Raw genomic sequence first — 24,027 nt, forward strand, 5'->3', positions numbered from 1 at the left:
ACAAAGATCTCAAAGTGAAATCCAAAAATCCAAGAGGGTAATCAGTTTCATAATATTTAGACATGTTATGAAATAAAACCAAGATTATAAGAAGTATATTTAAGATGCTTTCTGTTCAAAAGAGTCAAAAATTCTGCATAATTGGGTAACTTGGCTCTTTTCTGTTTTCACTAGACTCTTTCTGCATGGTCTAGCATTTCTAATGGCTTCAATTACTTCACATATGCTGATGACTAACAAGTGTTTATCTGCAGCTCAGACCTCCTTCCTGAGCTCTAGGCCCCTGCAGTGAGCTTTGAATCCATGTGGGCATCTTCGTTTTCCACTCCCATTCTGCTCTTCCTCTTGTATCTTGTGTCTCCTCAAATATCAACACCATCCACCTGGCAGCTCAAGTCAGGTGGCTGAGCACCTTCCTGACCCCTCCGACCCCAGCAGCCTTCACATCTGGTCTTTATTTAGGGCCCAAGGATTCTGCCTCCCTCGTGTCACTCAAACACACCCACTCTCTCTCCCCACTGCTAGCTGAGCTCAGGCACTCATCATTTCTCCATAGATGCACAATGGCCTCCTAGCCGGTCTTCCCTTCCCAGTGCATTCTTCACAGCCTGAAGGACCATTCTCAAGGGCAAAGTAGATCATACCATCCCTCCGCTTCAAACGCCCTAGATGGAAACAAAAGTCCTTTGTGACCTACCTCCTGGCCATCTCTGTAAGCACTTCTTGTGCCTTCTCTTATCCTCTGCACTGGAGCTATGGGAGTCCTCGATGTTTACTCTGCACTTCTGCATGCCTTTGCACCTACTGGTACTTTCTTGACCCTTCCTCACATCCATCTCCTAACTAGTTTCTGCTTATCCTTCCAAATCCATCTCCCTTCAGGAAGTTTCCCCTAGTTGCCTTTGGGTTAATCACCCCTCCTGTGTATTATGGAAGATGAGGTCCTAGTACTTAGATGGTATTCTAACTTCACTGTGCTCTCTTTCCCCACTGGACTGAGAGAGAGAGCTCCTTGAAGGCTGAGACTCTATCTTTTCACCTCTCGGTTCCCAGAGCTGTGCAAAGGGTCTGGCTAGTGTATGTCCTCAAAAGAGTTCTGTCAGTTGACCATGAGAAATGCCCTAGAATGAGGTCATATGTTCCTGGGCACCTTCTTGCTGGAAACTGGCCTAATGAAAGCTACAAAGGAGTAGATACTACTAACGTGGGAAAATTTGTTCAAGCAAGGCACAGAGGCAGATTTTTAAGATGCGGGTCCAGTTAGGCCTGATTGCTGGAATGTGTCTCTCATAAAGACAAAGAGAGGAGTCTTGGCAAGTGCCAGCTTCACAAGAGCCTCTAGGGACAAAGATAGCCACGTGGGAGAGAGCCCAACCCTGTGCATGCACCTGCAAACAAACACTAACAAGGGCGTATAGGCACGTGCTTCAGGATTTAACAATCCTCACAGAAGCAAGTTGAGGAGCCTCCATCTGGTTTGCTGCAAATGAACAAAAAAGGAGGTCTTTCTTCCATTGTTTCAGTTGTGTAAATTCTTAATGTGACAATACATAGTAAGTCCCTACAGGTCTTATCAAACTTCTACCTAACTTTTAAAAATGAACTTTGGAAAGAAGTTCATCCCTGACTTGGAAATGTCAGTCATGTTGTGGTCTGCACAAATAACTTAAGTATCATTACTCTGCATCTGCCGGTCCTCTGCTGAAAAGTTGCCTCCCTGGGTCCTACCTGCTTTGTGTTCTACCCAGATCTCTCCAGCCTGTGCCATGCTCCTGTATTTTAATGCTATATCCCTGTGCTGGGAATGTTACTTACTATTAATTTATCAGCCAGTCCAAATGATGGAAGAGCCGGCACTAAAGGAAGGTCTGGCTTTTGGCATCACGGCCCAGTAGAAACCTGAACAGCGCTCAATTTGAGAACCCACGGGGGCACAAGCAAGTTACTGATTATGTAAACAAGGAGAGACTAGGATAGAGGCATTACCCTAAAATGCTATGTTGATGTTGTAAGTAAACAGTTCTGCTACCCTGTGGTGTAAAGCTAGCCCTAGGGGTAGAAATTATTACCAAACCAGTCATTTAATGGCTTACTAGGTGACACTCAGCTACCCTTCAAACATCCGTCTCTAGGAAAACCGTGCTTAGCAGAAGATGCGATTCTGTTGCTTAGGGTTTCTATCCTAAAGTACAACTTAGCAACATTTTAATGTTTCCAAAATTGTGAACAGATACACTTTGATTAGAAACTCTAAATCACATTTGCAAAACTTCAGGGCACTAAAAAAGAAAATCTGGTTTGACAAAGCAGTCGAGTATCTTTTGTCTCAAAGTTGTCATTCCTCTTCCCAGCGTCCTCTCAGCCATACACGTCACTTTCTTTCCTTCATGGACACTCAGACACGTGGGGATCACTTACTGTTTCTCCCTTGCCAGTGTCCTCCTATCAGCATGCAATAGCCAAGACATACAGATTCTGCTAGGACCACACCTTTCCTCTCTGCCTCTTTCCCTGACTTTGTGTCATCTCAGCTCCGGCCCACCTGATATATTAATTCTGCTTAGATTAGTAAAATAACAATCCTGATGTGGGTTGGATGCCAACCCACCCAACACCACTGCTCATTTTCCTGAAACGTGATGCCTTGAATCATGTCATTTGTCTGATTAAAAATTTTCACGGGAGTCCCACTGCTTATGAAATCAATCCTGTATCCCTAGATTTTTAACTTACCTTTCTGCTCTATGTCTTGTTATTTCGACTGCGGGTGTATGTTTGCTACTCTCCCCCCACAATTGTGCCATCCTACCTCTGTGCTATTGCTTGTGCTATTTCACCCAAACCACCTGGTTTGAGTGCTGGTTTCATTATTTACTAGCTTTGTGCTTCTGTTTCCTCATTTATAACATGAGGATCATAACAGCACCTGCTTCATGGGGTTTTGTGATGATTGCAGAGGAAATCCATACAAAGCCCTTAGAAGATGGCCAGCACAAAGTAAGTAGTCAGTAAATGTTAGCGATCATCATTATTATTATCATCATCCTTTTCAAGGACCATTTCAAATCCACCTCTTTAGTGAAGTCTTTTTAAATTGCCCAACTCAATGTTGTTTTTTTTCCTCTTTTTGTACTTCTCTGAATAGCATTTGACATGTAATGCCCTGCCTTAGAATAGCATGTCCACTTATCTTGGCCTAGACTGGACCGTACACTTATTGAGGCTGAGGAGGTTTTATTCATCATTGTACACGCGAAAGGACCTTGCATAGCACCTGGCACATCAAAAGGACTTAATAAATACTGGCTAAATTGAAACAAATTGATTTTACTATTTTAAAAAACTCTGTTCCTCGAGCCGAGAGAAAAATAACACATAAAGATAAGTAAATGGAATGAGCACCTGGATAACAAGGATGTTATTGGTGAAAGACACTGAGATTGATGTCATTAGAATGCACGACTTGCCCTGATAACATCCTTCCGTCCATGTTCTCCATTGCAGGTCTGCCTAGTGGCGTATCTTGGTTTGTTTATGCTTTGTGTCTCATATCAAGTTGACGAACGGACATGTATCCAGTTTGTTATGAAAGTAAGTTGTTATTTTTTCTCTTTTATCATCACGTGGGGGGAAAAACACAAGTACAAAATAAAAGAATGATTTTTAAAGGGTTGCATATCAGATTATACTAGAAGTTGCATTTTTAGGCAGGCCAAAAAAATGTTTTAGGAGGGCATTCATCCAGACCCCAAAGGTAATGCTGGTCTTTTTTTTAAAGTCTTAATTTCCATGCACTAAGTTGGCATAGATCACATAAAGTCTGTCCTTCAATGCCCTTACAAAGAATTTTGAAAATTCATCAGTTCAGCAAAACACTTGGCCAGGGAAAAGGTGTCTCTATTACTGTCCACTTCCATATCTTGGGGTTTTTAGAATATTTTAATATGGAAGCAGTCTAAGTGTATTTCCTCTTGTAGGTGGGATCACTGAGACAAAAAAAGTACATTGGGTGCATCCAAATGATCTGTGCCAAGAGCCTGAGGGTATTGGGTGGGGAGGAGGTAGGTGGGTAGGATATGCATGGTTTAACGTGTGTGTGTGTGTGTGTGTGTGTGTGTGTCTTTCACGTGCATGTGATTTTTTTCTCCATTAAGGACAGTGCATTCGGTCAGAGCCCATTCAAGTACACAGCATTTTCACTGCACAGTAGAATCTAGTCCAAAGGGAAACATAGACACACCCTTTTAGAGTTCAGGGAGATAAAAACCCAACCCAGCAATCAGAGCTAGGAGAAATCAAATTCCTACATTTTCTTTCAACCACTTGTAGCAGACAACAAAATGTTTTCTGTAATATTCGTTTGTTGGGTATTTTTTTTTTTTTTTGGTCTACTCACACTGTTTACTTTTTCTTCATAACCAAGCACATAACAATTAGATACTTCTTTGTTCACAAGAAAGCATAGTGCATAAGAGTAAGTCAATTCTATTATTTAGAAATTACAAACAGGCAGAAAAGATGTTTTTTATTCTAGTATGGTTGAAGTGGTTGACATAAAAAAGCAAAGTGCTTATATTATATGTATATATATTTAAATCATGTTGTAAAAGGGTAATAATGGAATAAAAGTGCTCACATTATATTAACTAGTCAAAAAAAAGCTGGCTACACAAAATCTATGGTGTGATCCTACAGAAATTAAAAAAAAAATAGCTCTCAGTGCATAGAAAAAATGGTTATCTGTGAGTAGTGGGAGGATAGCTGCATTTTGTAGTGTCTTCTTTAATTCTGAAATGTTCTCCAATAGTTAGACATAACTTTTCTGATTAAAAACATAATGGGGGTATCTGGGTGGCTCAGTCAGTTAAGTGCCCAACTTCCGCTCAGGTCATGATCTCACAGTTGGTGAGTTCAAGCCCCACATCAGGCTCTGTGCTGATAGTGCAGAGCCTGCTTGGAATTCTCTCTCCCTCTTTTTCTGCCCCTCCCCTGCTCTCTCTCTCTCTCAAAAAATAAATAAGTAAACTAAAAAAAATAATGGATTCTTAAAAAAAAAAACCGACAGAATTTGGTGGATATACCTACATTTGGAAATTTCAATTTTTCTGTCTGAAGGTGTTCCTTAAAGAAGGCCAGAGAGAGCAGACATCAGTCCATGTTTACTGTTTTTGTAGAGGTCTCACTAAACACAATAAGGCTTAGTGATGAATTAAAAAAAACAAAAAACAAAAAACCCTGGAAGCCTAATAAGAAATGGCCTGTTAAATTACAGGGACCTCTTTCACTAGGTAAAAAGTGCTCTACACTAGGTTCATCAGCTTATGTGAAATGACCTCGTTTCCCCTCCAGATGACCCAGCAGAGCCCCCCAAAGCCACCTCAACATCTGCACTTGAAATAAGGAGCAAGGGCAAAAATAAAATAAAAAAGTCACTGCCAATGTCAGCCAGGTTGAGAATTCCCTACTAGGAAGATCTCATTAGCCACCTTTTTTTTTTTTTTTCCACCTGTGACAGACATTGACAAATACGGAGGCACTTTTCTCTTCTCCTGAATGTGACCTTTAGTGATGCTTGCTGCCAGCTCTCTAAGGTGCCCGCTACATTATCTTCAGGTCTAAAATGAGCTTCAGTCAATCTCCAGGTTTTCCAAAGGCACAACAGGTTACAGCAGACTTTCCTTGTGTTTCCACACCATTGGATGGGGGGTGGGGGGGAGGAGCGAAATGGATCTTCATGATGTGTTTCTCACTTAGCCTTACCGCATTTTAGTGCCTGCGTATGGATACCCTGGCCTAAGCTTTGCTGAAGATTTTTTCTCTCCTGTTGGAAGACCCAGATGGCCAGGGCAACCAGTCAGGGGGTGCTAACTGCGTCTCTCTGCAGCCTGAGCACGCGCGCGCGCGCGCACACACACACACACACACACACACACACGCCCTCCCTTTTTCTTGGAGACAATAGCCACGGGACTTGTCTTTTCATCTGAGGCTAGCGCAGTCCGCTCTCTGGCAGGCCCGCGACACCACCGGCGCATTCTTTCTTTCTCCCGGGGCTCTGCCCGCGGCCTTGGCGGGCCATTCGGCCTCCGATTGGGCCGCCTGCCTTTCCCCGTGGCCCTGTTTTCTCGGGGCTCACCTTGGTTATTTGCAGAAACGTGTCCGGTTCATGTGCTTGCAAACACTCCCGGGCACATTCCCCAGGAGGGCATTTAAGGCGCCCTCGCCTCGTGCCCACAGCGCGAAGGCCCCTGGGCTGCTGCTGCCGCCCCCTCCTGCGCGGCGAGCGGCAGCCGAGCCTCACCACCCCTGCCACCCGGGAAGGTAATTAAATCGAAGCCGAACCGCCCTCCTTCCAAAGTCACGGAGCGTTGAAGCCGCAGCCGGGTACCAATTAGAGGCAGCGAGCGAGCGGAGCCGCGCCTGGGCGCCGCTGTTACATAAGCTCCGGGGGCCTCGGCGCCCCCGCCCGCTGCCGAGCGCCAGACACACGGGCTGACACCGGCAAGACAAATGCGTCCCGAGCCAGGCTTTTATCAAGATATATTTGCTCGCATTCCCAAGGTCATCGTAAACACTTTCATTGATAGTTTATTCGTGCCGCGTAGGTAAAACAAGCCACTTGATTTTAAATTACAGATTCTAACCCAGAAGCTTGTTGCTGTCAGATGGATTAAAAGCCCGTGAAGGGGGGGAGGGGGAGCGGTTGGGGAAATGCTACAGCGTTGCAGATGTAGCCCGCAGGCCTGGGGGATCAAGTATACATTTATGTCTTCGCATGGATAAGAAATTTGATTCTGTGGTTCACTCCTGTTTACTTGGCCTGATGCTTTCCGAGTGGGAGATGCAGGATCACAATGTGTGAGCTAGGCACCAATGAAAGTGTATTCATATTCAAGGAGCTAAGGGGCAAGGCTTTTGTTTGGGCTCCCAGCATATTTAAGTTGCTCACTTAAAATTGAGCAATCCCTGTGTCTGTGTAAATGTTTACATCTTTTCTACAAGCCAAGCCTGGATTGTTACTCCCACATGACAGAGAATAAGACAAAGCCCGTAAAGTTGATATCCTAAGAGTCTTGAGAACTGGCAGCTCTTTCCATCTCTAGTAATTTGTTTGTTGATTTCACAAATACTTAAACAGTGCTGCTATGTACTAGAGGCAGCTCTAAGCCCTTCACAGATATCAACTCTTTTGATCCTTATAATAAGCCTATGACCATAGGGCTATTATGATCATCATTCCAAGTTTAAAGGTGAAGTAACATAGGTGTGCAGGGGAATGATTAATTTGCTCCAGGCCCACAGCTAAGAAGGGGAGAATCAGGCTTGAAAGCGGGCAGTCTGGCTCCCCTATTTATGCTCATAACCATCACTCGGCTTGTACACTTGTTAAATGTCTTGAGCACATCTTCCAATATCTAAGCCAAAAGGAGATCTTTTAAAAATAGGCAAAATTTTGGGGTACCTGGGTGGCTCAGTTGATTGGCTTTGATTAAGCCCTTTGACTTCGGCTCAGGTCATGGTCTCCTAGTTCGTGGGTTCAAGCCTCACTTCCAGCTCTGTGCTGACAGCTCAGAGCCTGGAGCCTGCTTCGGATTGTGTCTCCCTCTCTCTCTGCGTCTTCTCTGCTTGTGCTCTTTCTTTCTCTCTCAAAAACAGAATAAACATTTAAAAAAAAACAGGCAAAATTCTCATTTCAGCAAATGGGTTTTCATGATTGTGTGAGAGAATAATATTTTTGCAGCCATTCGAATTATTTACAGACTGAAGGAGGGATTATTGTCATTGCCTCAAGATAGTGTCCCAATGAATGTTATAGAAATCTGCTAAGGATGTGTGTGTGTGTTGGAGGTGGGAGGGTTATTACAAGACTTCCTCAGTTCCAGCCATTGATGGCAATAAAATGTGCAGAGAAAACTCCAATTGGGGCCATTCTGCTAAGCAGATGACTCTCAGGTGGGAAATTACCCCTTTAATTTGGGCCTTCCCTCCTGGTAAAGTCACCAATGTACCCATGTTCCCAAAGCAAATAGCTCCCAGGTCCATGCTGCCTGCACTGGAAACACAGTTACAGTAGGTACACATGTACAACACCACCAGCACGATTTAATTTGGCTCTTGGTATCAGGAGTTTGAAGTCAATCGTCAGGCCTGAATATTTCATAACAACCCAGAATATTTCAAATATTCTGCTCCAATGTTCCCACAAAAATAAAAAACTCCTACATTTTAGCCTAAGCACTATAGTTTTTGCAGGAAATATGGTCACAAAAATTTAGGGTATGTGTTCAATTTCACAAATTAAATATTTCCTTTTTAAATGTTTTAATGGTGCCCCTTGTATTTATCTGCTTCCCTTCCTCCAAGGGAGGACTAAACACATTGAATAGAAGTTATCCTTGTTGGAGCGCTTGGGTGGCTCAGTCAGTTAAACGTCTGACTTTGACTCAGGTCATGATCCCTCAGTTCATGGGTTCGAGCCCCACTACATCAGGCTCTGTGCTGAGAGCTCAGAGCCTGGAGCCTGCTTTGGATTCTGTGTCTCCTTCTCTCTGCCCCTCACCCCCCTCATGCGCGCTCTCTCTCTCTCTTTCTCTCTCTCAAGAATAAATAAACATCGGGGCGCCTGGGTGGCGCAGTCGGTTAGGCGTCCGACTTCAGCCAGGTCACGATCTCACGGTCCGTGAGTTCGAGCCCCGCGTCGGGCTCTGGGCTGATGGCTCAGAGCCTGGAGCCTGTTTCCAATTCTGTGTCTCCCTCTCTCTCTGCCCCTCCCCCGTTCATGCTCTGTCTCTCTCTGTCCCAAAAATAAATAAACGTTGAAAAAAAAATTAAAAAAAAAAAAGAATAAATAAACATTAAAAAAAAACCCCAAAAATTACAATAAAAAAAAGTTATCCTTGTTATGTCCCTGAGATATAAGATGTTTCAATTACCTGTTTCATGGATGAAAAAACTTGAGTTCCATCTGGCAATTCTTCAAGAGATTTGAAAAAGATTATTGTGTGTGTTTATGATATCTTTGATGAGGACATGCAAAGAATCCATGCACTCCTTGGCTTTGCAGCCATGTTAAGACAAAGTGGCTATAACCAGTTCCACTCTCTTCCTGTGCCCTTAGTCAAGCTTTCAAGCAAACTAGACACATGGATAAGGCACCAGCACACACACACACACACACACACACACACACCACATTCAAGAAGAAAAAAATACATTTTTAAGTATTCTATATTTAAGACTTGAAAACACTTGAAATTGTCACCATGTGGAGAATAACTCATTTGGAGGACTTTTGTACACATATTTTATAATCTTGGCTATATGTTTTTATTTTAAACTACATATCATTGGAAGTAGAGAGAGTGCATAATCTTTTCAGAGCTGCTTTAATCTAGCCCTGGACATGAGTAGAACTAATCTTACTTTGGGGAGTTCACATTCATGAGAACTGCCCTACAAACAACATTGGACTATGGTAATGTACATCTCACATTAGGAACTTGGTTCAGTACACTAGTCCTGACAGTTGAGGACTCTGTTCCTCATCTAGAGCCTCAGTAGGTGGGACCAGAAACATTTCCAGTAGGTGAGTACAATCCCAAGAACACTTCTTGTCAAGTAACATGGTTTATGTTGTGACTGTGTCAACAAGCACTCACAATTTTTGATCAACATATTTCAGGTGTAGGCTAAATGTCTTGTTCGGGGATTCCATGGTTCTTTAGCAGCAGAGTTGGAACTTGAACCAGACTTTTCCATCACAAGGCTATCACACAGGCCAACGTGTTCAGAGCCTCAGCAGCTGAGGAGCCATTTAGAGTTAATTTTTGTACTCAGGAACTAGATGGTTAGAGGTGGACTTGGGTTGACACTTGTAGGTGAGGAAGCTGACATCAAGTCGTCTACCTTCTGGAACCATAATTTTTTTTTCTAGCAACCTCTTACTGGGGCTTCTGGCATTTCTGGACACAGGTTGGCAACCACTATATTGACCACGGTCATTTTTATTAACCTGTGTTGCTAGTTGATCGATCACTGCCAATTTTGGCCAATACAGCGTTTTCATTGCCTTCTAGCCTTTCATTTACCTTCTAGCCTTTCTGCAATCTTCATATGAGCAGCTTTTGAGGTCAAAACAATCATGGCATGTCTTTCAGGGACGGCTCTCATGTTTGGGATTCATCTAAAGTTTGCTACATCCATATACAAGTATCCACCATCAAGCTAATATTGTTGGCTTGGTGTATGCAAAGCACTCCGCATCCACATGGCAAATAAAAATACGATCAGGGCTTACGGATTGCTTCACTAACAAATCAACATGGAACCATTCCTATGTCACGAGTACTCCGTTACTGAAAAGACAACAGCCCCATCCTTCAGGGAGCTTCCTGCCAGAGAAGAAAAAGACCAGCTTTTATTAATGAGTTTTGTCAATAGTCACCCACTGTGCTTTGTAACTGGCAAGGTTTTCTTCTGCTTTCTTGCAGCTCTTGTACTTTCTGCTGAGTGCCCTGGGCTTGATGGTCTGCGTGCTGGCCGTGGCCTTCGCTGCCCACCACTATTCGCAGCTCACACAGTTTACCTGTGGAACAGCACTCGACGCCTGTCAGTGCAAACTGCCCTCCTCAGAGCCGCTCAGCAGGACCTTTGTGTACAGGGATGTGACTGACTGTACCAGCATCACCGGCACGTTCAAACTGTTCTTACTCATCCAAATGATTCTTAACTTGGTCTGCAGCCTTGTGTGCTTGGTGGCCTGTTTTGTCATGTGGAAACACAGGTACCAGGTCTTTTACGTGGGTGTCCGAATGTGCTCCCTGACAGCTTCCGAAGGCCAGCAGCAAAAGGTCTAACATACTCGCTCAAAGGTGGGAGAGAAAACAGCACACTGACTAGCTGGGGTCAAAAAAGGAAAAGGAAAAAGAGAAAGAAGAGGAAGAAAGGAAGAAAAAAAACTTTTGACAATAACTAATATTCACTGTTGTAAATGAATATTTTTCTATTTTTCAGGAAATAAGAGCATTTCTTCAGGTTTCTATAGTATTTTTAAAAATTCTTACAGGGAAAATAAGATCCAAATTGACTTTAAGACATTAAAAGAACACTGAACGGGGAAGGAATGGCATACATTTATTTTTGCAGGTTGGAGTTTATTTCTTAGTACAGATTACCCCCACCCCCGCTTTCTGAACATAGAGCATTCCCATGAAAACTTCTGTGAACCGAAATGGCATAAAGCGAAAGCACTGTTTTGTAGAAGCAGAAATCTTCAGATTTCTTTCGGTTGGCGAAAATGGGTGCTAATGTAGATATTTCCTAAAGCAAAACGGCGTAGAGCAAACTTTCGGATAGCGGGGAAAACCTGTACTCATTTTATTCATTATTTATATAATCCTCTTTCCTGTTCAGTTTATAGTGTGCGTTGGCATTTCAGGACCACTTGCTAAATTTTGCAGTCGTTTCCAGAACTTCCCACCTCCCCCCATTCCTTTCACTATGCCTTGGAGAAAGGGGGGAGAGCTGAGCAACTAGGTTGACTCTCTGGATTTTCCCTGGTAGAGATGTCTTCAAGGCATGAAACAGCTTCAAGGGTCAGAGTAGAAAAGGAAGAGACTTTGCAAAGGCTAAATAATTATCAGCACCTGGGCTGGGGTGGAGGCCTTTTCTCTTCAGCTCCCTTAGTTTGGCTCTGTAAGTAGATCACTTACTAAATACTTTGGATGATTGTCTGCTTCTCAATAATTGAAAGTTGGTGGTAGTTGTATTCTTAATGATGTAGAAGGCTTAAAAATAATTACATTATGCTTCTATTCTACCATCTAAAACAAATCATTAAAACTAATTTCTACCTAATTGTTAATTATAATTATGCTCAGAAGCCTACTTAATGAGCCCTGTCTGTACTTATGTAGCACCATCGGCATTAGGAGAAATTACTCTCACAAGAGAGGAGGCTTAAAGATTCTTTCTTCTGAAAGCCAAGCTTTACAAAGGAGAAGAAAAAAAATTTTTTATTAATAGCTCAGGTTAAAAATACTCATTTAAACAAAAACAAGAGCATTTGCAATGGGAAATGTTTATACAAATAGCACATTTGTGATACGTTATAAAGTATCTCTCTTGGCAGCTAAGTACTTTTGAGGAAGACTGGGTAATGCCGAAGTGTTCCATTCACAAAAGTGCATCTGATATGCAATCCTATTATTGATATTTATATCCAGTCAACCTAGAGACTTAAACTAATGTCTTGATGTCCTTATTTGAGCATATGCCCATTGACTTGGAAGGTAATTTTTATTTTGTTTTGTTTTTAAGTTACTGTGACTTAAAAAAGCACAGGCACGCTGGGGTGGGAGTCTTTTCTCTCTTACTTGGTTCTGAACAATACCAATATTTTAAGGAAGGAGCTCAGAATGCAAATGCATGCAGCATTAATGTTATCAAGATCTTTCTCTCTTAGCATGCTCTATTGAAATCAGAAATTCAAGATAATAATTGAGATGAATTTGCCTCTCCACATTGCCTATTGATATACTCTGCTAGTCATGAAATTCTACCCTAAAAGAAAATCATTTTCTTGTTTGCCTTAGAAAATAGTTGAACAATTCCATTGGTTGTGATGACAGTGTCAATTTCTACACAATATAAATATCCAAATAAAAGGGAAAACATTAAGTCAGTTAGTTGGAGAATTGTAAAAAGCTTTTATGTCCTCCAGATAAAACACCTGATTAACAGATGTTAAAACCTTTTTTTTTAATGTATTGACTTGCTTAAAAAATGGCCTTCCTACACACCAGCTCAGGCCAAGAACTCACACTTAGTGGATAATGGGGCGCCTGGGTGGCGCAGTCGGTTAAGCGTCCGACTTCAGCCAGGTCACGATCTCGCGGTCCGTGAGTTCGAGCCCCGCGTCAGGCTCTGCGCTGATGGCTCGGAGCCTGGAGCCTGTTTCCGATTCTGTGTCTCCCTCTCTCTCTGCCCCTCCCCCGTTCATGCTCTGTCTCTCTCTGTCCCAAAAAGTAAATAAACGTTGAAAAAAAAAATTAAAAAAAAAAAAGACTCTGGAGCAGAGGTTGGATTACATGCAAAAACTATATCGAGAGAACACCAAGCATCCGGATGATGACCTGAAAAAAAAAAAAAACAAACAATAACTGAATCCATTCTGATTTGGACAGTTTTTGACATAAAGAAGAAAATGACAGAGAATCTGAAATATTGTAGGCTGTTCTGTAAAGAGAGAGAAACTGATGATTTAATGCTAATTGCTATGAATCAGGCACCACTAGAAGCACACCCTGAATTCCTTTTTATAGCAAACACTACCGGTTTTATATTAGAAAATTAAAAGTCTACACATCACTAAGGTGCTCAATGTTTTACAAACAATTCACAGGGTATTTCACATGGTAGAATAACTTTAGCTTATGTGTTTCTTTTTCTAAATAATGCAACCAGAAAAGGATGAGACAGTAAGTTTGATAATAATCAGGATATATACATATATATATATATATATATATAATTATGTATGTAATTAAATCATTCTTAAATCTCCAAAGGAAAAAAATAATCATAAGTGAAGGAAGGAACAAATAAATAAAGAAGGAAAGAAACCAAGAAAAGATTCCTGTGCTGTGAACTCACTGAGTATTGATACATGTAAGAATTGTGTTGCATGAATAACAAACTGCTTTACGCTGGATTTAAAGTATTTTGAGGTTGTGTTTTGCAAATATTGAAGTTACAATAACCGGCAACAGAAAAGGAACAGAGACACAGCTTTACACTTAGCAAAATGTTACATTTAAAATCTGACAAGGAGCCAAGATGGTGACTGTCTCTTCTAAACCATAAAACAGTAAGATTTGCGCAATCCTCCTCCTCTTCCACCTCCTTCAGGAGAATTAAATGAATCAAGACTTTGGAAAGAGTGGAAACTGCTGGGACTTGGCAGTACTTGAAATAGGAGGAATACAGCAGCCTAAATGTACAGACTTTGTAACCAAGCCCACCCGATCGGTCTGTGCCTTCACGTGACCACCATCTGTGCCTCCCTCGCTCTGTCCAAATTTGTGGAGGCAGCTCCTTGGAGCCAAGCCTAAAAATATAGCTACACCAGGCCCTAGAAACTGTAGTCAAGTAACAGGCCTGACTTTTTTCCCCTCTTTGAATTAAACGTCTGTCTATATGATCTCTTTGGAGGGGTTTCCAGCTGCAATAGCCATGTGTTCTGACAGCGAGAGCCCATTATGTGTGTGTTTTCTGTTCACGGGCAGGACATCAGAATCTCTTAATATTCTTGTACTTCTCCTCTTGCATGCATTGTATCTGGAATATGTTTATAGATTTTTAGTAAAAGGTGGGGTAGAGGTTATCCAAGGAAGATTCTGAAGGACAACAGTGGAGCAGTTATTTAACCAGAAACAAACTGAGAAGGTGCCCTGAAAACCAATCCTATCCTGTCACAAAACATACCTTCACATTTTCTAGTAATTACCTCTCAACTATTGCCATGGAGCCGTTAATTTCTGTAAATCATGCTGGCTATCAGTTTTTACTATACTCAGAGAACTCTGTCATGATTTTAGATGTACACTGAATATTCAGGACAGTGTTAAAAAGAGCTGATGGCCTAATATACTGACTTGTGGTGGAAACATTTGTTTCGATGGAGGCTCAGTGTTTCAGCCTGGGCAATGAATACCTTAATTCTTTTCTTCTGATTTTCTCGATTATCTTCTTGATTATCTCAAATGATTATCCCCTTCAGAAATATCGGTCTGCATTTTGGTGTTGTGATTTCATTTTCCTGCCATTGATGAAATAGTGAATAGAAAACAAAGTGCTTTCTACAGGTATGAAGTGGTGATTTTTAAAGGAGATGCATATGTGCAGATTTTCTTTGTTAATAAAATTTTCATAATCTCTGAAAACACCGTGTTTGGATGTGCTTTGCAGTACGTTACACGTGAACTTGTGTACAGAAAAACCTCTCAGGTTAGTGTTTACTTCCAAAATTAGGTTTTGGAATAGATGAGAACTAATACTCATTTTGACTCCTTTATTCAGGGACTGTCTCTATTTTGGTACCTGCACCCACTGTGGAAGTCAAGGTTATAAACGCTCCCCAGGCCTGAGCTGAAAAAAGATCTTGCAAAAAGTACTTGGAATGCTGATTCTTAATTTATATCTATTAATGTCAAGTAAAGCTTGGCCTAGAGAAAGGAACACACGTTTGAGTGCTGCACATTCAATCATATCCTACATTTAATTATATGGAAAAACACATGGCCTAATTCCATTTCAAATCTGAATGCAGGGACTCCTTATGAACTCTGAGGCAATTTAAATAGTTGATTATACTGTAAAATGTGGTGGTTCCTTCTGTTTAATTTAGTTAGAAAGGCTTGTAGAATGTGAAAAGAAAGGAATAATGACTTAGCATACACTCTCTGAGGTGGATTTCCTATCCTTAGTGTTAGGGCTGCAGGTCTCAGGGGGTGGAAATCTGACTGCCACTTTCCGGCTGTGTGACTTTAGACACACCATTTCATGTTTAGCTTCCTCGTTCGTACAGTGGAGAAAAACATAACTGCCTCACAGTATCATGGGGAAGGTTACACGAAATAGCACTTAGCAAAGTAACTGGCTCCAAGAGGCTTAGTAGACATTTGGATTCTTCCATCCTTAGCTGGGTTCTGCAAGCCTGTGATGCTTCTCATCGATGCAGGCTCCAGTCCCCATATCCAATTGGAAAAATGGCTCTGCTTTCTAACCCCATTGGTGACTCCCTCTTTTATAAACCAGGAACATTATCAAAGGAGCCTCCAGCAGAAATTCTCCTTTTTTTTTTTTTTATTAGGCTCCACACTCAGTGTGGACTCGTGACCCTGAAATCAAGACCTGAGATGAGATCAAGAGTTGGATGCTGAACTGACTGAGCCACCAAGGCACCTCAGAAATTCCACTTTTAAAATAAGATAGCACCAACTCTTATTGATGATAGTGCACAGAATTATGGGCTGGCGGGATCCCTATTTGTTGGTTTATGCATCTGGATGTTTCCCAATTGTGGCCATCTTTTCTCGGTTCCTTCCTTCAGGAAGACCTAGAAGCTGAGGCATTTCTTCTGATTTTCATGTCACTTTGAATTATTTTGATAGAAGTGTGTTTAACCCCAACATTTTCAAATGAAGCTTCATTGAGCTCTGGTACATTATCAGTCCCCTGTATTTTAGGTTGTGATGTACAACCCCTCATTTATTTAAAAACCAACCACCAACCACCTTTGATATGCTTCACTCTGTGGGTCGCTGATTCTCATTCAAGAATCATAAAAACGTCTAGTTTTGAGCGTAGTCAGCAAATACCAACCGGAGCTTCATTCTCCATATTGGATATGAAAACACTCATATAAATCTTTAAATTTGTGGCAAGTTATTGAAATTATACGGCCAGAAATATACTTTTTCCCTTGATAGAGTCTATCTATCTTTATAGCTCATAAGTTATTATATTTATATTAAATTATTTTTTTGTTTGACAGACTCATCTTTATGAAGTACAGGATTAATATCGGCTATTTTATTTTTAAAATTCAGACTGTAAGCAAATAAAAATGAAACTAATGTATGGGGGTGCCATCTTGAAGACAGCAACTCATTCTTTCATTTCTTTCCAACAAATATTTACCTATGTTTCTTGATCCCTTTCAAAGCATAGGATCTGAGAGGAAATCTCTTTTGTTGTTGTTTGGGAAGGTCACGAGAAAGATCCTTTAATCAGAGGCACACGGGACATATGCTCATCTGTTATTCTTGGGAAAAAGCAGATACGGGGCCATGATCCAGATTTCCACAGAGACATGAAGCCTTGTGTTCAACAAGGCTCTCTGACTGGGGCAGGAGGGATGTGGAGGCCTGGAGAGTCTCCTGTGGCACACCCTGCCCCTTTGAACAGGAAGTCGGCTGGAGAAGAAGGTGAGCCTCCCTGCTGCTGGCAGGAATTGTGGAGGAGGCTTGGCTAATGCCTGATGAGGGAGCTGGACGAGAAGATATCTGTGGGCAGTTTGGGGGTCTCTGAACCTGGAGATTTAGGACTATATCTCTCTCTGGATGGGGTGCCCTGCTTCCTCTTTCTACCCAGCCGCCTTTTCTCAGAAGCCCACACTGTGTTGTCTCTGCCCGGCCAGGTACGATTGTAGAGGGCAAGACGGTGACTCGCAAGGACCACAGGAGGCTGTGGCCAGAGAAGATGACTGCCATCTCGTGCAATCCACTCCCAACTGGTCTCCCTACATCTTCCTACGCATGTTTTAATGGACTGTTGGTGACCCAGTCACCAACAGGCTTGAAAGTGGTGTGCTGGACACAGTGAATTAGCAGAGATACAGGCAATAGAGTCTTAAAATTATGTGACTAAAGTTGTCAATCGCCTCAATGGATCATTTTTAATTCTCTTTCACTCAGGATAGAATTCATGTACACTTACAAAATAACCAATGATCCATCAGGTATCTTTATGGGCACGAGTAGACTTTTAAGTTTTTATTAATTTTTTTTTCTCAATTGCAACAAAAGTGACTATACAATTGAAAAGAGAGAGAGATTGTTTCAATATACAGAAGCTTAGGACCACGGACGCTGAACATGGCTATTAAACTAACGGCTGGGAACATGCACTCAGGCAAATGCAGGGAGGAATGATACCATAAGTATGTTTGGGGTCTGGATGAAGTGACCACAAGTGAAACCCTGGATTCTAGTTGGCCTCGCCTGGGTTAGAGTAGGAGCAGCCATCTTGGTGCGACCCTCACACCCACCCACCATCAGATATTAAAATTGCTTTGGACAAGGGTGCCTGGGTTGCTCAGTCAGTTAAGCGTGTGACTTTGGCTCAGGTCATCATCTCGAGGTTTGTGAGTTCGAGCCCTGCGACGGGCTCTGTGCTGACAGCTCAGAGCCTGGAGCCTGTTTCGGATTCTGTGTCTCCCTCTCTCTCTCTCCGCCCTTCTCCTACTGGCACTTTCTCTCTCTCTCCCTCTTTCAAAAATAAGTAAACATTTAAAAAAATTTTTTAAATAAAATTGCTTTGGACAGTTGGGGATAAAATGACCAACAAGGTCATTCTCTACTCTTCCAGAGAAGAGACTGCTGCCCCTCCCCCACCTCATTCTACAGCTTTCCCCCTCCCATCCCCTGTCCCATTTCTATGACACTCAATCGACTCAGGTATCCTAACTCAAATGCCCGGGGGTTAAAACCTTAAAATACAGAGGTCCCTATAAATATTGTTTTCATTTGAATAGGATATTCCTAAAGATCAGGAAGCTTCAGTTCCAGATAAATGAGGCATGATGCCAGGGCAGGGAGACCTGCCCAGTAGTCTTTCAAACTCAGCCATGTAGGTAGCCACCTACTCTGTCTGACCAGCAGCATCATAGTTGCAGAGCTGGTGGGACTTGGAGAACATTTCCCACTAGCCTCGGCTCTGGCTGTGGCTGGGGAACCTGTGTGGGTCTGCAGCTGAACAGGCCGCTAGTTACAGCTGAGCAAATCTCTGCTCAAACTAGTTGCAGGGAAGCTTCCAGAAGTCTAAGGGAAGAGGTTTTTCCTCCCACAATTTCAGAGGGCATTTTACTGTGGAAGGCACAATGAGTGGGGAAAAAAAAAAAGGGTAAGAATTCATGCAGAACCTCTTTGCCCCCAGTGCCCAGCTCCCTGAGCATTACTTGTGACAACTCACCAGGGTTGACTGACTTTTTGCAGACCCCCAGGCTTCTCTATTCATCCCACACAGAACACCCTCAGAGACTTGGCTTGGCTTCACATTGCTGCCCAGAAGAGGACGTGTCAGGCAATAAGCAATAAAAATGTTCATTTCTCGTTGAAAAAGTCCCAAATTATAACTAAACAGGGTGATTTTTTTTTTTTTTAATTTCCAAAATGTGCTTTTCCCCTAGAGTCCTTGAGCACAGACTCGTGGTTTTGTCTCTCCTGGGTTTTACAGTCTATCTGCCTCAAGCCAAGAGACTTGGCTCTGCTCCCCCTGAGTCAGAGTCTCGGCTGGTAGCTGAACCCAGGAAGCTCTGGCCCCACATCTCTCCCTGGAACCACCAGACCACACAGCCTCCTGTGCTCAGTCCTTTGGCTGGGTATCCTGCCTCCTCTTTGTTTGGAAAGAGATGTCTTACGTAACCGTACAACCTACTAAATGCTCCATTGTCTTCCACTTGGGAGAGCTCAAAATAACCCATTAGTGACTTACAACTTATCGCAAAGATAGAATCTATTACCCACATCCTCACAGCCCCCATGGAGCAAGCCTCACCTATCTTAGATCAATCATCAACAACGAGACTTAATGACTCTTGTCTTTGGGGGAATGCTAAGTTCAGTGCAAGGTACAGGAAATACAAAGCCTTGTTTATCTATAGGTCACAGCGCTTTGCTCGAGCACCACGTGAAAGTCATTTGTAATTCAAGATTGAGACAGGCATAAACAATTCTGATCTGATGATCCTTTTACTAATCTGATTTTGATAAACAGCTGATGAAAGTGGAAGGTGTCTGGTCACCAGAGGAGAGATACTCAGGCAGGGAAATCAGTTTCTCTTACCTCACTGGGCAGGGATTTATTTCAAGGCTCCTGTTAACAGTCCACAATGCCAAGAACTGTGATCACCACCCTGGACTGCAAGAGCCTTCTAAGCAGAATACAGAAACCCACTGGGTAAGGTCTTCTCCTCTGTCTTTATTTTCTATGAATCTCTGATTAGCCCAGTTGGGAATTCTAGTAATTACTTAAGCTGGCACCTCTAGAAAAAAATATACCTCTTAGGATTCAATTAAAAATGAAAAGAACCTCTGTCTGCATGGTGTTGCCAAGGAGTTTTCACTGTATAAGGCAGGGGTGTAGACAAGGATGAATAAAACACTCTGCATTAGGTGACATTTCCATCTGGTTTTGCTGCCAGAGCAGCTCTGGGGAGAGAAGCTGGAGAGAGTTGGGGGCCAGCCTTCTCCAGCCTACTCTCTTCCCCATGGATCTCTCCATCTTTGAAGGATCCCTAAAGACTCTTACTTATTTCTTTCTGCAGCAGACATTTTTTTTTTCATCTGGGACCAGCTATGTGATTAGTTTCAGGTGGAGGCACATTTCTTTCCCTGCTCAGTGACATGTGAGTCTTCAGCAAAGCTTTCAGAAAGGGACCCTGAACTTGCTGAAGTGCAGCCATCTCCATCCACCACGTGGAGCATACCTGAGTGGCATGGAGAGAAAAGGTGAGAGCCCATCTCCCCTTGCTATGGCTGCCCCTGCCACGTCCCTTAAGGCCTCAGTATCACGTACCAATCTGCCAAGTGCCATGCACGGATCTCAGAACAGCAGCAGCCAAACTGGCATGTAAGAAATTTTGCTGCGCTGAGTTTTGTGGCACATGTGGCTATATCTCATCCTGTCCAGCTCACTGATTTAGAAAAAGCTGAAAGTACAAGGGAGCTTCCATTCTGTTCAAGAGTGATTTCTACAAGGAGCTCTAAAGCCCAAGCTTCTTGCAGAAGCTGCTTGCTTACATTACAGGACAAGATATGGGAAACCACTCCAGCTTTGAAATAATAAGCATAAGAATAAATCTTTGGTATCCCATTTCCAGGAAACAAGGTGGAGTTCAAGTCCCTCTCAAATGAAAAAATTGGAAAGTTTCCATTTTATCTGAATACAATATGCATTCAAAAATGGGCAGGGACTCTTTATACTGTAAGAACAACATAGCTCATGGAAGTGTTATTACAAATCCATTTTTCTTTTAAATGCTAACTTGCTATGTAGGAAAGATTTAGAATAGACATTAAGGAGAAATTCCTAATGACGAATGTGTAAAGTATGGAGAAATTACCAACTTGTAGAATACCTATCTCAATAGAATATTAAACAATTTTATCTAAAGGTTATTAATAAAATAGTACACAACTCTTTTCCTAGAATGGCTTCATTCAAACCCAACCTAAAAGCTATAAGAAAAAAGAATTCTTCCAACTGGAATTCATGGGGACTTACCAAACCAACAGACTTCTAATTGTGTTGCTGTCTTTTCTAACATGTCCCTTTGCCTCTTCTATGTCTAGAAATACTTCTGGCTTAAGAATTTTGGAGACAGAGTCAAAAATAGGGAAATTAAGGGAATGTAGAAAATCAAATTGAAATATCAATTATCACTTCAAGTTAGCAATAAAAATAAAATTTAAATTAAAATTATTTAATAATGGACTACATATCTTAAGCACACACATGAAAATATTATGCAAAAACACAGTCCTCTTTAACTGGACTTGGGAAATCTCTGAATGATATTTTAAGGACCCTTTGAATTCAGTGTCGATATATATATTTGAGAGTCCATATATTATGGCCTATAAGAGTCTGGTTTTGGAACCATTCTTGAATCTTGAATTCTAATATGGCCTTGGGCAAACAACCTACTCTTTCTGTGCCTTCCTGTCTTAGTTTCTTTGTCTGAAGGATAATCATAGGGTATTTGTGAATAGTGAATGAATAAATGGATGGTTATCTGTAATGGATTTAGAACAGTTCCTATGATCAGTGCTATGTAAGTGGTTGGTTTTGAGTATAAACTGTCAGCAAATTGAAATTCAGTGGCATATCAGGAAACCAGGAAAACTGGTAGCCTCTAAAATTTCTAGAGTGAAGCACTTTAAAGAAACACACAAATTAATAGCCTTTGTATTCTAAAGCCTAAGTACAAAACAGCAATCCCTCTGCCTCATGTAAACATGGGAAGTACGATACAGATAATTTTCTTATATTTTTTTCTCTACCATGATTTCTACTCAGTTGACAAACTGGAGCAGGGCGTCAAAGTCCTGGCATCTGGGAGCCCTGAGGCTCACTGACCTGGGCCAGAGTAAGTCTTTTAAGGGCCCAGAACCATCCTGTGGGCCTCTTCCCTACTCTCATTGATATGGGTGACTCCAGGTTGTAGCAATTACTTCACGTAGCCTTTAAGGGAGTGAGAAAGTAACAAAGAGGTTTGAGTAGTGGACAAGGCACACTGGGAAAGGCAAACCCACCATTTCTGCTTTGGAGACCCTGGCAGTTTATGAATTAAGTGTTTTTGCAGATACATTATGACTTCAAATCTAGCTGGTAGAGTCATTTTCTTCCTACCATCCACGAGCTGAACCCTTGCCCAGTGCAAGTGACTCAGGCTCCATGTAGGGGTTGGATTTTGGCAAAGTCCTGGTAGGGACCTCTGTGTGAAAATAAAGTGGTTGATAGCAAATTGGGATCCTTGAATTTTATGGATCCATGTCCAAATAGCCAAGGTCAGTACTGGAATCCAAGAGAAAAAGTTTGCAGAAGACTTTTCAAAGCTGCTCTCACCAGGCCACACTGCCTGGGGCCAGAGGCCCCTTGGGCTGGCCCCAGAAGTGGGCTCAAAATGCAAGCCTCCTCTGTCCAAACCTAAATGCAGAGTTCTATAAATTGACATCTTGGGTACTCTGAAGAGCTAAGATAGATGAGATTTAGATTCACAGCATGCCTGTGAATTAAAAATAGAAATTAAATACAGGCATGAGCAAACTATCCTGTTGGAGGAGAGGTGACTTTCTTGCCTTAAGGCGAAATGTAATGGGATCTCATCTGACCAGGAGCAGACACTCCAAGCCACATCCATTGCTTTGACAGTCGTAGAACTCTGACGTCAAAAGAGAGACGTGGCCCACACCACACTTAACTCCAAACCACCTCCCCTTCTGCCCCAAGTTTATTCTCTTCCTCTGCTTTTTTTTTTTTTTTTCATGCTGAGAAAGAAACGCTGCAAGGACATTTTGGGGGAGGGGGCACTGGGGGAGGAGGAGGGACCAAGGAGACATTAGCATAAAAGCCTTTGGATATCTGCCTGCAGAGCTTTGTATTCTTTCCTCCTATAACACAAAAGCAGTTCTGGATGAAAAAGAGTCAGAAGGTCAGAGTGACTAAACACATTATGTACTTCAAGACAAGCATCAGGGTTGCGTGGAAACCTGGGATTTACTGAAGCTTCCTTACTCTTTTGTAAGAGGAATTAAGCGTCAGGTGGGTTTTTGAGTGAAATTATTAGATTTTTAAATGTTTTTTAGAGATCATATTTCTCTTCCACCCTCAGATTATACTCCCATCCACGCTCAATGTCTGTGCATTTGTCTCCAAATGCAGTCATGGGTCTTGACATACAGCAAAAGGGAGAAATGTTTTTCTGCTCTTAAGTTTTAAATTCTGAGTCTTGCTATTTACAATGAAAAGTTATTTATTACATTTGCTTTAGTTATAAGGAAAATATAAAAAGGGGAAAAATGTTTTACAATCTTTTAGTTTACTCCTAAACTTTTCCCTTAATATTTATTTCTCATCTTAAAGTCATTGTATTAGAGCTGGAAGGAATCCTTATCCAATTCCTTTATTTTATAAAAGAACAAACAGGCCAGATGAGGGTCAACTGAGTCCAGATGAGGGTCAGTGACTTGTTTAAGCTCATGTGACTCTGTTTCTCGCTCTCTCTCTCTCTCTCTTTTTCCTTTTTAATGTAAATATTTGGCTTTAAACTGGCACAAGCTTTTATTCCTAATTTCTTTCTTTACTCTGCCATATAAATTGAGATATTTTACTGTTTGATTGGGATCTGCAATTACACACGCTCTTATTTCAACAAGTTGAAAATCCCTGCTCACTCTTCTTGTGGAGGCTAGGAAAGGTGTGGGGCAGGGCACAAACCCCACATTCATATTGCTAGTGTGTTCCAGGACATTTCTTCTATGCTTCTTTAGAATAAAATTAAATAAAATAAAATAAAAAGAAATTAAACAAAGTTTACTCATCCTCTCTCAACCTCAGTGACCCTGAAGGAATGGAAACAGTAGAATGAAAAAGGTGATTCACAGTGACCCAAGAGTTTGAAGAAGAATAAGTGTAAGAAACACTGAGGGGATGGCCAAAGTAGCCTCTTTTTTTGAGAGCCTG

General features: G+C 41.9%; 1 protein-coding gene across 5 annotated transcripts in view; it reads left to right on the forward strand.

Moving 5' to 3' along the window:
* SSPN (sarcospan) overlaps nt 1–14,942 on the forward strand; it is a 74,897-nt gene extending 59,955 nt beyond the window's left edge. For 4 of the 5 annotated variants that reach the window (XM_047868104.1, XM_047868100.1, XM_047868103.1 and 1 more), the window contains exons 2-3: nt 3,505–3,591; nt 10,491–14,942. In XM_047868104.1, the coding sequence (XP_047724060.1) occupies nt 3,535–3,591; nt 10,491–10,856 (423 nt within the window). In that variant the 5' untranslated portion in view covers nt 3,505–3,534 and the 3' untranslated portion in view covers nt 10,857–14,942. Of the gene's footprint in view, nt 1–2,917; nt 2,998–3,504; nt 3,592–10,490 lie in introns of those variants that run through there. The other variant, XM_047868101.1, reaches the window with a different exon arrangement.
* The last annotated feature ends 9,085 nt before the right edge of the window (nt 14,943–24,027 follow it).

Source organism: Prionailurus viverrinus, chromosome B4, assembly GCF_022837055.1.
Source record: "Prionailurus viverrinus isolate Anna chromosome B4, UM_Priviv_1.0, whole genome shotgun sequence".
NCBI lineage: Eukaryota > Metazoa > Chordata > Mammalia > Carnivora > Felidae > Prionailurus > Prionailurus viverrinus.